At 39.1% G+C, this 14,339-nt stretch overlaps 1 protein-coding gene across 1 annotated transcript in view; it reads left to right on the top strand.

The window, feature by feature from the left end:
• The first annotated feature begins 2,089 nt into the window (after positions 1-2,089).
• LOC140237500 (uncharacterized) overlaps positions 2,090-14,339 on the top strand; it is a 30,880-nt gene continuing 18,630 nt past the window's right edge. The window contains exons 1-6 of the mRNA XM_072317427.1: positions 2,090-2,108; positions 6,937-7,108; positions 7,527-7,638; positions 8,623-8,728; positions 9,686-9,843; positions 10,486-10,585. Coding sequence (XP_072173528.1) covers positions 6,975-7,108; positions 7,527-7,638; positions 8,623-8,728; positions 9,686-9,843; positions 10,486-10,585 — 610 coding nt within the window. The 5' untranslated portion in view covers positions 2,090-2,108; positions 6,937-6,974. The remainder of the gene's footprint in view (positions 2,109-6,936; positions 7,109-7,526; positions 7,639-8,622; positions 8,729-9,685; positions 9,844-10,485; positions 10,586-14,339) is intronic.

The following is a 14,339-nucleotide window of genomic DNA, read 5'->3' as shown; positions in this document are numbered from 1 at the left end:
AGAGCATTTAAAAGCAAATTTTATGTGACGGTGTGATCCTCGGCGAGGGAGCGAAGCGACCGAGTAGGGGGAGGGTGTGGGAGGGGGAATACCCCCCCCCCCCTCCCACGGTAGGGACTTTTTGTGAAAACAGAGTACAAAAGTCGCGTTTATAGATCATTTAAAAGCAAATTTGTAGGAAATTAAACATAGTGAAAAAATAGTGCGAAGGATTATAATGATAACATTATACGGGGGTACATTGTGACGGTGTGAGATCCTGGGGGGGGGGGGGGGGGAGGGGGATACCCCCTCCCACGGTAGGGACTTTTTGTAAAAACAAAAGTACAAGAGTACAAAAGTCTTGTTTATAGAGCACTTAAAAGCAATTTTCTAGGGAATTAAACTTGGCGAAAAAATTAGTGTGAAGGACTATATTGTGATTACGGGGTATATTAGGTCCTATGTGTGAGATCCTCGGCGAGGGAGCGAAACGACCGAGCGGGGAAGGGTGTTGGAGGGGGCTATCACGGCAGGGACTTTTTGAAAAAACAGAGTGCAAAAGTAAAGATTAAAAGCTTAAACGTGATCGCATTGTTCGAGCAATAAGAATTATTCTTATATTGCTAAAAAGCATAGAAGAAAGGGAAAATGTAATGTAAATTGAAAATGAATTATGATTTTCGCCCCGTTAGGGGCGAAAATCTTGCATTTTCAGATATGAAATTGACAACTTTTAGTCAAGAAAAGTGCCGTTATTGTTCATTTTGGTGGGGGGGGGGGGGGGGAGTGCCACCCCTGCCCCCACCCCCGCTTCCGGCGCCCTTGCTCTTTGGTCAATCTCCATAGACTTAGTAGGCCTACTCAGCGAAGAAACAAAGTGGGTGTTTACAATTTGCATATAGGGTCTACTATTGGCCCATAGAAAATGTTCCTCGTATAAGATGCCCCTCCCAATTCCCCCCCCCCCCCCACCAGATTTTGAAAATGGATCGACGTCTTTGTTCCCTTTCATATTAGACAGTGGTGGAGCCTTTCATGTACTTTGAAAAACGTTCCGCTGAAAATTGGAGATGTGCGAGGTGATGACATCATCGATTCTCATCTACCATCCCTAGCTTCCCTGTCTATCTTTTTTTTTTTTTATCAAAGAAAAATTGGACATGGTGTTGTTATACGGTCGGAGCTCCATATCTTTTTATTCTTTATTTTTTTTACTAGCAAGGTTAGATGGGATTAGAGAAATCTACGTTTTACCAATGTAGTGTCCACCTTCTAAACTACTACTTGTAAAATCTGTTAGATGACATTCAACAAAACCAATTCCAAATACAGGTTTTGTTTCCAAAACCAATCCTCTATGATTTAATGGAAAATTTTATGTGATTAAGTTTCACTTGAACTTTTGCAAATCAAGTTACCGTGATTTTCGCTTTACCTGCAAACATAATATCATTTTTGTAATTAATTGAAATTAATCAAAATAACAAATAAGACTGAGGCTTGATTTATGAGATTGATTGATTTGAGATTGAGATTGATTTATGACTCTGTACAAATTATCAATATTTTTTTCATTATTTTAGTTCCTTCCTCTTGCCCTACGTTCATAATAGAGGAAATAATAACAGTCTCATTCACAATTTACGACTTAATAAATATATCACCTAAAACGAGATCACCAGCACAAAATACACAACATTTTATCAGTTGTTTCACTAAATTAATCGAAAAAAAAAATCACATACATAATCATATTTTTGGGCGAGGGTGCAAAATCAAATGTCAAAATTATACAGATATGAATATGAAATCTTTTATATTGTCCCACCCCATCATATACTCACGTAGGAGTTTTCTCGTTAAGTTTTTTTATTAGAAATGACAGGGCTTATGAAGTAATATATTATTGAATAAAATAACTTCATAGATCATATAATTTGATTATCATGGAAAATTCAGCTTATCTTAAAAAATCGAAATAAAGGAAGGTGACGAGTAAACACAGGCATGGATAACTACCGCTGTACAGAGCCTTCCTGCATTAGCAGCTGTATAGTAGGTGCTGCCATCAACGTTCATTTATCTATAGTTTGGCTTGCTGTTGCCATGCATCGTCACGGGAAGAGGTGAGTTTACTCGTGAAGAGCGGCTAGGCTGAGGAGATGGGTAGACCGATGTTACGGTGGTCGAGGTGATCGATCCGCCGGCGACTCGCTCGACCGACGTGTATATCTGTGACCGGTGAGATTGAATCTAACTAGGTAGAGACAGTCTAGTTATGACTTGTGTGTGGTGCAGTGTGGTGTCGTGTTTAACAGAGCATCTGCAAGTTGTCCAGGTTGTTTCAATGACGAATCCATAGAGTCTAGATCTAGGCCTACATCATATTCATAGAGTACAGAAGAAGCTGACGCCGCAACTGAGATCGCATGAAATGCCTAACGACAAGCAAGGTAGGGGTAGAATCCAGAAACGTCGAGAGTAGAAACTAACGTTAGACTATAACGTTAGAGGTCTCTATAATTATAAATTATCTATAACTTTACTAGTTGGTAACGTTAGGCCTAAAAGATGTAGGGCCTAGGCCTAGATTTTCTAGGCCTACTTGTAGAGATCTAACGTATTACAGTATACTGCCATAGATAGACCTCTTCAGTCTAACTATTAACTGTTTTAACGTTAGACATCTAACAAGCGTTAACGCTAAACAGTTACCGGTAGGCCTAACATGTTATCTCGAGTCTAGTCCGGGTCGATTTTTTTTTTCTTTTTTTCACGTGTCCGTCCTTTTCTATTCTTTGTAAATAAAACAGTTGCTGCCGAAAATATTGAAGGGGACAGCAAACTGTTGCTGGCTATGTAAATTTGTTTTATTTTATTAAGAACGATGCGTAGCGTCACTTACAAAACGTGTGTTGTAAACACAAGTGTTGTCTCTTGTCAAAGCAATTTATTAAACACCTGTGCTGTGATTGAGTAGAATCTAGGTCTAGGCCTACATAACTTCTCGGTGGCACATAGCATGGCCACGGGTACAAAGGGGAGATTCTTGTTTGCGCTCCTCTTGTATACATCCCCCTATACATGAGTGTCCCGCACATCGCCATAGTCAATGTTTACCAAGTGCATGGTATTTCATTCACTCTGCGTCACTGAAATTCTATGAAATCCTACTGACATAATCTATAGAGGAAAATGCTAAAAATTCCAATGGAATTACAAGTTCAGTGATGGATGCTGGAAATAGCTTTCATCGTCAAACAGTGTCATTTGGATGTGCGCTAAGGAAGGGGCCCACACTTCACCACCCTATAGACGTCTACCTCCCCATTGTCATCATCATCCTACCAGTAGCAGTTTTTGTCTGGGTCTAAGGTTAGGTCTCCCTATATAGAACTAGTGGGGGTTGGCTGGAAGTGTACCTCACAGCTCTCACAGCAATAGCTCTCACACTTTCTTGCTGTCTCTGCCAAGAATTTGGGGTATCCCCCTTTCTCAAGCCAACCCTCCTGAGCTTTTCCTCCACCTGTCTCTTTCACATTTTCTTTGGTCCCCTTCGCTTTCTTGGCTCGTTCACTTAAACTCTAGCATATTCCTCAGGACATCATCCCCATCCGTCCTCAAAACATGCTCATACCACCACACTCCATTTGCCCTTGCCACCTGTTCCACTCATTCCTTCAACCCAAGTATCTCCATCATATCCTCAGTCTTCTTTTCTGGTTTCACATCACACATCGCTCTCGCCATTAGCTCTCACCATCCTCCTCAAAATTGCCATTTCGCTTCCCCTCAAGCACCACATCTCACTCCCATACATCATTGCAGATCTCACACAACACCGATCAGATAATCCCTTCCTTTCATTTAGGAAAACCTTTTCCTATAATAGTTACGTTCAGACGGGAGCCCTTAACCTCGAGGTTAGGAAACTTTGAGGTTAGAGCTTGTAGTTAGGGACCGTGAAGACGCACTCGTAGTTAGCAAACCTCGAGGTTTGCTCGATGTTTCGAGCCACGAGAAATCTTGTGGTTGGCGCTCTAACCACGAGCCGCGGGGGGTCCCCACTCGTAGTTAAGCACCGTGTGGACACAAAAAAACAACGAACTCGAAGTTAAGAGTGACCTCGCCGTGAACTCCAGCCCCCACAATTTCCCTCTGCTTCCGGGTCAACCTCCCAAACGTACACCACAAATACACTACATGTGCGCCCGAGGTGAAAAACCTGTGACGCACATCACAACAACATCATCTTTTCTTCCCATGCGCTTGATCTCTGAAACTGAACACGTCGAACTCGCTACTCTATTCTATATTCTTCTCCGACACTAAAAAATTGTTTTCGATGAATATCTTCGTAAAGCATAAAGCAGTGCTATCTCTGCATACCATGACAGAGGAAGCTGGTGCCGCCGGTGGGAAAAAGAGTACCGGTAAGCGAGTCCGACAGGGTCGGACTAAAGAAGAAATAGACGCCTTGTTAGCAGTGTGGGCTGAAACTTTTGGTTTTGTGGGTTTAACATCGAGTGGGACCCACTCGTAGTTATGGGGGGGCAGAAGCTTAGTTGTCTGCCAACTTATTCCACCTCAAACTCCTCCAACAGCTCTGATCCAACTGTAGCTCTTGTCTTTGCCCCTGCGTACAGGCTGTCCATACAAGCTGACCATTCAACTACTTTCTCGGAACCTTATATTGAATGCCTTCTCCAAATCAACGAAGCACATACAAATCCTCATCCTTACTCAGTATTCCTCATTGCAATCTCCCCAGGACTGCAATCTCCTCGATCATAATTATATCACATACATACTTGAAAACTCTACCAAATTTGGTGGTAGACTACTGCTTTTGAGAGATTTCATTAGCATTCAAGCTAGCGCTGCTCGCGTAGGCATTCTGGATTCTACTGCTTTCTTAAATGAAAATGTTGGCGAGTATGGAATAATACCCTGATATAGTATGTATTACCCTATTTCATACATTGATTTGTTTTGCACTTTGCAATTGGTTGATTCTCTTTTTCTCTTTTTATACCTCCGCCACGAAGTGGTGCCGGAGGCATTATTGTTTTCGGGTTGTCCGTCCTTCCGTCCGTCCGTCCGTAATCAATTTTGTGGACAGCATAACTTAAAAAGCGTGTGAGGTATCCTAATGAAACTTGGCAGGTATATGTATGAGGGGGTGAAATTGTGCCTATCAACTTTCGGGTCCACATGTTCAAGGTCAAATGCTCAAAGTTTCACTATTTCCCCATATCCATGCAATGCCTGAAGGTATTTTCTTGAAACTTAGTGTATGTATGAACTACCAAATAAAGATTCTCCAGAGAGAGTTTCGGGTCATAAGGTCAAAGGTCAAGGGTCAAAGGTCAACTCAAAATGTTGAAATTGTACACTTTTCTTCATCTCTTGCAAATGGCTCAAGGTATCTTCATGGAACTTTATAGTATGCATTTACTGACTGGCAGTGATTATCTAGGGAATTGGGGGGTCGTGGGTCAAAGGTCAAGGTCAACTCCTCAAAATGTCACTACTTCCTTCATATTTATGCAATACCTGCAGGATGTTTTCTTGAAACTTGATATTTATATGTATTACCCAATAGATATTCTGTGGAAAGTTTCTTGCCAAAAGGTCAAAGGTCAAAGGTCAAGGGAAAGTGCTAAATTTCCCTTCTTCCTTCATATCTGGAAAATAACTCAAGGTATCATCATGAAACTTATTACATATTTATGCATGTTCTACCCAACAGTATTCTCTTTAGAACTTTAAGGTCAGAAGTTGAGGGTCAAAGGCCAGGTTTAAATACATTTAATATCCCTGGGATGATCACGGGCCCACCTCTGCCTTTTACCCCCTTGCTTTGATCCTCCTTCCCTATACCTGTTTGGCTCCCTGCCTTTGACATCTAATCCATCCCTTTCGTTTTCATTGTTCAGTGTCCCTGGCCCTCCTTAGACTGTGCTTGTTGAGTGTAGTTCATATAATAATGTAATTGCTTTCCCTACATGTTTGTCATTTTGCCGCTGATGAAAATTCTTCCAGGATCAAAAGCTCAGGCCCCGTTTGACTCCATAAATATTAACTAATTTCATTTAGTAGAATTCTACTTCATTTATTTATTTTCCTTGTGCCCATTGACATGGATAGGACTGATCACCCTAAACTACAGTTTCTTATTTGATTTTTTTTTAATTCTGTCATTTTTGATTACCGGTACTTTTCAATTTGTTTCTTTTTTAGAACATCTATAACTCCTTACATATAACAGGGCTGCCAGCTTAAGAACTTGGAGTAAAAATGGGTGAAGCAGCTGAAGGGGGTGATGTGGAACAGGGGTGTTCCCCCATCCATGGTAGAGCTCTAACTTCTCGGGAGCTTTGACAATTTTCTATTTTATATGGTGCAATCTTTTGCATACTTTAAATTGGGTGTAGACGTGTTCTAGTCCTGATGTCAACACATATATACATAAACTGATTGAACCAGTGGAAAAATCTTGAATCTTTGGGCTTGGGTATTTTAAATGTTTGAAATATTAGGGACTTTGGAGACTTTTTTTAAACATTTTTTTTTTTTTTTTTTTTTTTTGGGGGGGGGGGGTGGTCAGCATAAGAATTTGTTCACCAGAGTGAGACAGTTAGACTGGGTGAATTGGTGAATTTCTTGAGTCTCATGTTGATTGTGTTAGAATTGGCAGCCCTGTAAAATAAGTGTACTTCCTATCTACACTGTCACATCAGGTCTAAATGACTGTACAATGTACCTGCCACAGTGCCAGGGCTGTGGATCAACTGGAGTCTACACATTGATGATGTGGCTGAATTTGCAGAAAAATCTACTCTCTTCTTGTTGTAGTGTGACAGACAAAGGCTGTACCATAGTGCTCTTTAGTCTTGCTCTCCTGTTGCATGTAACTACCAAGGTACATGTACTCTCGACATTTCTTTACAGTAAACCAGGATATACAGTGACTGTCAGCATCATCGACCATGCCAATAACCAAAGTTCCAGTAGTGCACAAGTTTGGAATCATCTCACAGTCTCAACGAGATGAACTCCAGGCACGCCTCCTGCAGCAGAGTGTTCTGCAAACCAGGACAACAAATATCCCTCAGACGACCAGGTGAATAAAATGATATGAATTTTAACAATACATGTACTTGTAGATTACTTGCTATACATGCTGATGCTGATAACCATCATTGGCACTGATATCAATTTCAGTTTTATTTCATTTTTTTTTTTTTTTTAGTCACAACCTTTGAGCTTTTTTCCCTTTGTGTACTTATTCATTATCTTTTCTTTTTCTTTTTTTGAGGGAGTGAAAAAGTTGCATTTTGCAGCCTAAAAAGTACAAAAGATATTATACATGCAGTCTCACCTTCTGAATAGGGTTTCACATTGCCCAAACAATCAAGGAAATCCCCTCTGTTTTAATGAGATATGACCTTTATCCAAAAAAAAAAAAAAGTTCAAGAATTTGATGAGACTGAAACTTGAATGTTGTGTGATTGTTTCTTTGTTCCCTCAAACTATGGCAGAAATCCATTGGAGCTGTCTGAAACATTCATCCAGCAATTCAACAATCCAGTCAGCATTGAAGAGAAAGATAAAAATGAAGACACTGCCCTCAAGCTACTTGCAAGAATAAAGGTAGGTGCAGCAGGATTTGTTACTATGTCAAAATATGTGTACTGATAAATATTCATTCTTGTTTATTTGGTAAATTGTCATAGGAGTATCTCCAGATTACATTAGACAAATACTGGAAAGTTTCAAGTGATGCAAAATTCAGCAGCCCACATTGTTACCCTTACCAGGAGAAATACTCACATTACCCCTGTTTTGTCCTCATTGCATTGGTTACCTGTTGAATCTCGCATTGTATTTAAACTATTACTATTTGTTTTTCATTGCATACATGGATCTGCCCCAGAGTACAATGTTAATTTACTGACATTTTATAATCCTTCCAGATGTTTAAGGTCATCCGATTGTAGATTGCTTGTTGTTCCAAAAACGAAGAAATCATGGGGGGATTGGTCGTTTGCACATGCTGGACCTTACCTGTGGAATCAGTTGCCTCAAGCTATCCGTCACAGGGTTCGAAATTAGCGATGGTCCGCTGGCCATTGGCCACCCGCAATCACGTCGGACTAGCTAAAAATCGTAAAATTCTGAAGCTACTAGTCCGTCTGGCTAGCCAAAATATTGCTACAGTGTCAAAATTGATTCTAAGTAGTCCGCCTGGCTAGTTAAAAAAAAAAGTTAAGTGCGACCCCTGCACGGTCACATTTCGAATGTTGTCATTTAAAGTTGCCCTCAAGACTCATTTGTTCATGACCATTTTCCAGTAGAATTGCATATTATGATGTATATTTTTTCATTATCATTATTGTGTCATTCATTTTCATGTGTATGTTTGTGTAAGGATTTTTGTATTTCATAACTTACTTCGTCTTCTACTGTACCTTGAGCACGTTAACTATGTGGAACTGGCGCATTATAAGTACCCTGTATTATTATTTATTAATTTGCAGTGTGGAAATGGATGAAATTAAGTATGAATATATGATCATTCAGATATTGATGAGTGCCATGATACTAATGTCCTGGTGTGTTCTTGGTTTCTTTCAGAGAAGAGCAGGGTTAAAGGGAGGTGGCGTTGGAAGCCATGTCGATATTCCAAGGGCCTGGTCAGAACTCTCCATGCTGGCACAGTGCAGAGGAAAAGTGCAAGAAGGTAGTGTGTATAGTAATTAAATTTAAAAAAAAAGTATTACCCAATACCTTTAAATCACCTTAGTCATCAGTTTAAGAGTGTCTCATAGGTTGACAAGGAAAAACATACAATTGTGTTTACATTATTCAGGGGCGGATGCAGGAATTCTGTAAAGAGGGGGCGCCTTTACAAAATTAAAGGGGGGGGGGGGGCACCCCCATTTTTCTTTTTATTTCTTTTGTTTTAACAAAAAATAAAGGGGGGGGGGCACGCCTGATGTGCTCCCCCTGGATCCGCCACTGTTTTTGCAATTAGAGGAGAGATAGAAAAAAAAAGAAAGTTATTTTTGTTTTTTTCAATGAAGGCAAGCAAAAGGTTTGATCACAAGCAAATGGTTATGCATACGGATTTCAGCAATTGCTTGAGCTTGATCTTTTGCATGACAAATTTGTGATTGTGCTTGAAGCACTTTACATGCAAATGGCACAGTGGCAGAGTCCTTAACTGTTATTTATACACATTCTGTTTGCAGCATTAATGTGTGCATTTGTGTTTTGAATATGCAGAATGACAGTGACAACGTGAAAACAAAGCACACATCCTTTTATCTTTAGTACATAATGTTTTGTGCAGGCATTGTCACAAGCCAAAGCTATCCCTTTCATGTGGTAAGCGAAAAACTAAGGGTGAATTATTAAGTCATTTTGAAACTTATAAAATGGTATGTCTAGGGAAGGAGATTATGATTAACTTTGAGAAGTTGAGAGTGTTTCTGTTTGTGTGGTAAGACGCGTAATTTCTGCAGATGTACAATAACATCAATACCAGATGAGCCCCACTCACAATGAAAAAACAAAAAGTAATAATAACGAACTCTTGCATTAGTTACTGAATATGTACACCCCAGCTAATGCTCCTTTCTTGGAGAGTGCAGACAAATGTAATATTTACTGTTTGTTACTACCTTTCCTTGTACAGAGTGCCTTGATATGCTGATTGTGTCACTACGTCAGGCTGAGTTCTCAGTGGACCACATTCCAAGCCTATTTTATCTAGCTGAAACCACTCTTTACTGGCTAAGAACTGATGCCATGGATCAACCCTTTCTGAGAATAGGGGAGATCAAGTTACTCAAGGTTTGATGATTTTCTGTTCCATTTTAAATATCTTCCTATCTGTCTCTTCTCTGTCATTTCTTGTAGGTGACTTGGAGGGAAAATATGAGAGAGAAAAGGATTCTATGATTATTTGTTGGACTTACAGCTGGTTGTTTGTATAAAATTTACAAGATTTTGGTGGTATGTTCATGATATATCATTAACTATTTAACTTTTAGAGAATCAAGTCGAAAGACTTCAAAGGAGAATGGAGAAAGAGAGGACAGTAAATAGAACAGAAAACTTGTGTACACTCATGTAGCTGTATGTGCATGGATATCTAGTGTGTTTTATAAGGGAGGTTCTTGGTTCCGCTTTTGCAAGCAGATATCCTCTCTGGAAGGTTTGGGCTACGAGTCATGTGAGGAAATCACATGTGAACTCTGTCCAGTGCCTCAGCGAAAGAGAGTAAACATTCTTTTGAAGCCAGGTTTCTTTGTTTTTGCTTTACCTCAGGCTATTTCTGTTGATACAGCAAAAATGGAGTTGTGTAGTATGCCTGCATTATTCCCAAGGGTTTCTTTTTCTCTCTTTTTTTTTTGTTTTTTTTGTGCCAGATCTAATGTAATGTGGATGAGATCACACAATACAGTTAAAGGTTCCTTCTTTTTACTGTGACAGATGGGCCAAGCTGTTTTTCTTAGGTTGTTCTACCACCACATGGCTGGTCATCTTCAAGGCCGATCTGACTTCAAGACAAGACTTCTTACATATCTCTCAGGTAATACAGCATAAGACAAGGATTTTTTATCTCATCGGTAAAGTGTTACTACAATGTAGTAAAATTTTGAATTTCAGGCAGGTATCAGAGTGCAGCAAATTCTTTTGTCAAATACTATCCAAGTATTCTTTTTTTTTTCTTTAAATTTACATCTAAAGTGCATGGACGTCAATTATATGAGTCCACTACAGGGTCAAATTCTGCAGTTTTATAAATCAGGTGTGGATAAGTGAGAATCATATTTAACCCTGCCTTTTTGCAAGTTGTAGGACAAAAAGAATAAATAAAACCAACAAACAGTGAAAGTGATATTGATAGTTAGTTTGATTTGCTGAACTTCCATCATAGCCCATCCTTGTCTACTTAATCTGGACATTTGTTTGTTTGTTTTTTCTGTAATTGTCGAAGTCAAGAATGTTTTTATCTTATCACAAGATGCTGATGCCTGCATGGGCTCCTAATACCCAGAACAGAAAGTGCTTACATACAGGTCATGTAGATGTGATTTGGTTGCTACAGGCAAAAATTACTACCTGTTATATCCTCATTGCATTCATGTTGTATAAGATGGCAAGAGTCTGATGGTAGCCTTCTGTAAGAAAAAAAAAAAATGAATAAAACCCCAAATCAAAATTGGTTTTCTTTCAAGCCAGGAATGTAAAGAGATCATATTTTGTTAAAGATCAGTCACCTTTTGGTCAAGTGACCATGACAATGCTGTCATAGCACTCCTCAATTCCATGAAAACTAAAAGATTACGTTCATATCAAATCAGGAATATAGGATTTCTGGGATTGTTTGTGATGGTCATTTATGACCTTTGTATTCAAGGAAACAACAATACTGAAAATTACAGATGCACTGGTACTCCTGAGCATCTACATAGTATATATATTTGGTGCCCTCATAATATCTACTACTTTTTATGCCTCCGCCACGAAGTGGTGCCGGAGGCATTATGTTTTCGGGTTGTCCGTCCGTCCGTACGTACGTCCGTACGTCCGTCCGCTTTCGTTTACGCGATAACTTGAGTAATATTTACTGGAATTTTACCAAACTTAGTCCAAGTATGAAGTATGATGGGGCAATTATTTGATTAGATTTTGGGTGAAATCGGCTAAAGGTCAAAGGTCAAAGGTCAAGGTCAAATCATGAAATTGTATCCGTTTACGCGATAACTCAAGACTGGATGGAGCCAATTTCACCAAACTTTGTTGGAGGATGATGTATGATGGGACAATTACTTGATTAGTTTTTCAGTGTAATCGGACAGAGGTCAAAGGTCAAAGATCAAGGTCAAATCCTAAAATTTATCTGTTTACGTGATAACTCAAAACTGGATGAAGCAGCTTTCACCAAACTTGGTCCAAGGATGATGTATGATGGGACAATTAGTTGAGTAGATTTTAGTGACATTGGCAAGAGGTCAAAGGTCAAATGCTACAAATGTTGCAATTTCCCCCATATCTATGCAATGCCCAAAGGTATTTTCTTGAAACTTGGTGTGGACATGTACTACTGCGTAAAGATTCTCCAGAGAGAGTTTCATGTCATAAGGTCAAAGGTCAAAAGGTCAAAGGTTAGGTGAAAATGTTGCAATATCACTTTTCTTGCAAATGGTTCAATGTATCTTTGTGGAATTTGGTACATATGCATGTACTGTCTGGCAGGGATTATCTAGGGAATTTAGGGGTCATGGGTCAATAGTCAGGGGTCAAAGGTCAAGGTCAACTCCTCAAAATTTTACTATTTCCCTCATATACTAGTATATGCAATGCTTGTATTATTAGTTTCAAAACTTAATACATGCATTACCTAATGGAGATTCTCCGGGAAATTTCCAGCCAGAAGGTCAAAGGTTAAGGGTCAAAGGCCAGGTTTCAATGCCCCCCCCCCAAAAAAAAAACAAAAAAAAACAAAACACACACACACACACAAAATCTATTTTGTGCCATCATCACACTCTTTCTTGACACCTTGGAAATTACTCAATGCGTAAACTTCCCCAAAATTCCCCAAATATGTGTACCTGCACTCTTAGAAAATTATAGCAAACCCAGTTCAAGACATTTCTGACAAACATGTCATTTCAATATTTGGCAGTTATGTGAAACTGTCATGGATCACACATTGTGAAGACATTGTACTATACGCCTATTGGGAGAATCATGCATTATGGCGGAGGCATCAGTCGCCATAGCGACATTTCTAGTTAAATATATTTCATCCTTAACTGTGATAAGAACTGGTTCTTCTCATCAAATCTTCATACATGTCTTGTTACAAATCTTCACACTAGCACTGGAATGACTGACCAGTCAACCAGTTTTTGTTTGACTTGAAGCCACAATCCTGCATACAAATAGCTGTCTACTCACACTCCATCCTTCTCTCTCTCTCTCTGAGAGTGGTATTCCCAATGAAGTTACACTAAAATTAATTCTTTAACCCTAGGTAATCAAATATTTTCTTTCATTCAGTTATTGGATTGTTTTCAATCATGTTAGTCAGGATCAAATGATGCATTTATTTTCTTCATATAAATCCATGCCTGCAACACAGCCATCACAGAAGGTAAGTCTAAGTGATGTTCAGCCATTACAGAAGGGCAAGGCAGGCATATCATGGCTTTTTTGTTTCTGTTTGTTTGTTTGTTTGTTTTTTATCCCATTTTGCAAGTCAAGTAAAGCTTGCATAATTTGCAAAATATTCTTACCTAAACTAACATCATATGCTTACATTGTAACAAACTAAAATGACACACAACACAACACAACTCTCAGTAATTTTGCAATGGCAAGCATAATGTGTGTTATTTCTAACAGCTGTAGAAATTCAGTTTGTACAACTATTGATAAAGTTATGCATAAATGCAATATAGTAATTACTTGCAGATAATATCTTTGATAATATTGATTTAACACTTGTGTGCGTGCGTTGTGTGTGTGTGTCTGTGTGTTTGCTTGTTCACTTGTTCACTCATTGCGCAATCCAAATATTACTGCTTCTATAACTGTACTCATAATTTGGGTGCAGGTGCAAAAGGACTGAGTTACATGCATATATCTGTCTTTTCATGAGGGCAAGTAAATCTTTTCGTGGGCAGGTAAATTGAACGTTTCAGTCCATGGGTGTGCTGGACATTCATACATGGCATGACACTATGAAATTGCTTTGTATCCTGAATGCATGCAAGGGTTGTGCCTGCTTTCATGCATTAATAGATTGTAAATCGGTCATATCGAGCATAGGAGCGTAGAATACACACACACAAAAGGTGCCCACCAATCAAAAAAGCATAACTTTTTAACAAAGAGGTTTTGAGGAAAATAATTTGGCAGGGAATTCCTACATTTATTAACTAACTTCTGTGCAAAAATTAGCTTGATCTGTTCAGTCATGCATGAGTGAGCACAAAATGGTCACTTTTCAAAAGATGCAGGAGCCATGGGGGGGGGGGGGGGGGGGGGGCAAGGGTCTGTGAAACTTTCTGTCTCTGGTGAATGTGTAGATTTTGTTGTTTTGTCATCCATCCTTTCACCCCCTCAGTCCTATATCCTGACACTTTGTTTTGTTATGTTATGTTAAATGTTCCTATACCTGCAAAATCCATTCAGTTTATTGGAAGAATTGACATTAGATATTATGTAAAAGCATGTGTGTGAACATAAGAGGAAGATATTATGTTATGGTTGAGTGACAACACATTGCAAAGGTGGAACAAAAACTGCTAAAATGTACTATTAAAATTGCA

The sequence above is a fragment of the Diadema setosum genome, chromosome 14 (assembly GCF_964275005.1).
Source record: "Diadema setosum chromosome 14, eeDiaSeto1, whole genome shotgun sequence".
Taxonomy (NCBI): domain Eukaryota; kingdom Metazoa; phylum Echinodermata; class Echinoidea; order Diadematoida; family Diadematidae; genus Diadema; species Diadema setosum.
This window is presented reverse-complemented; position numbering and strand designations above follow the sequence as displayed.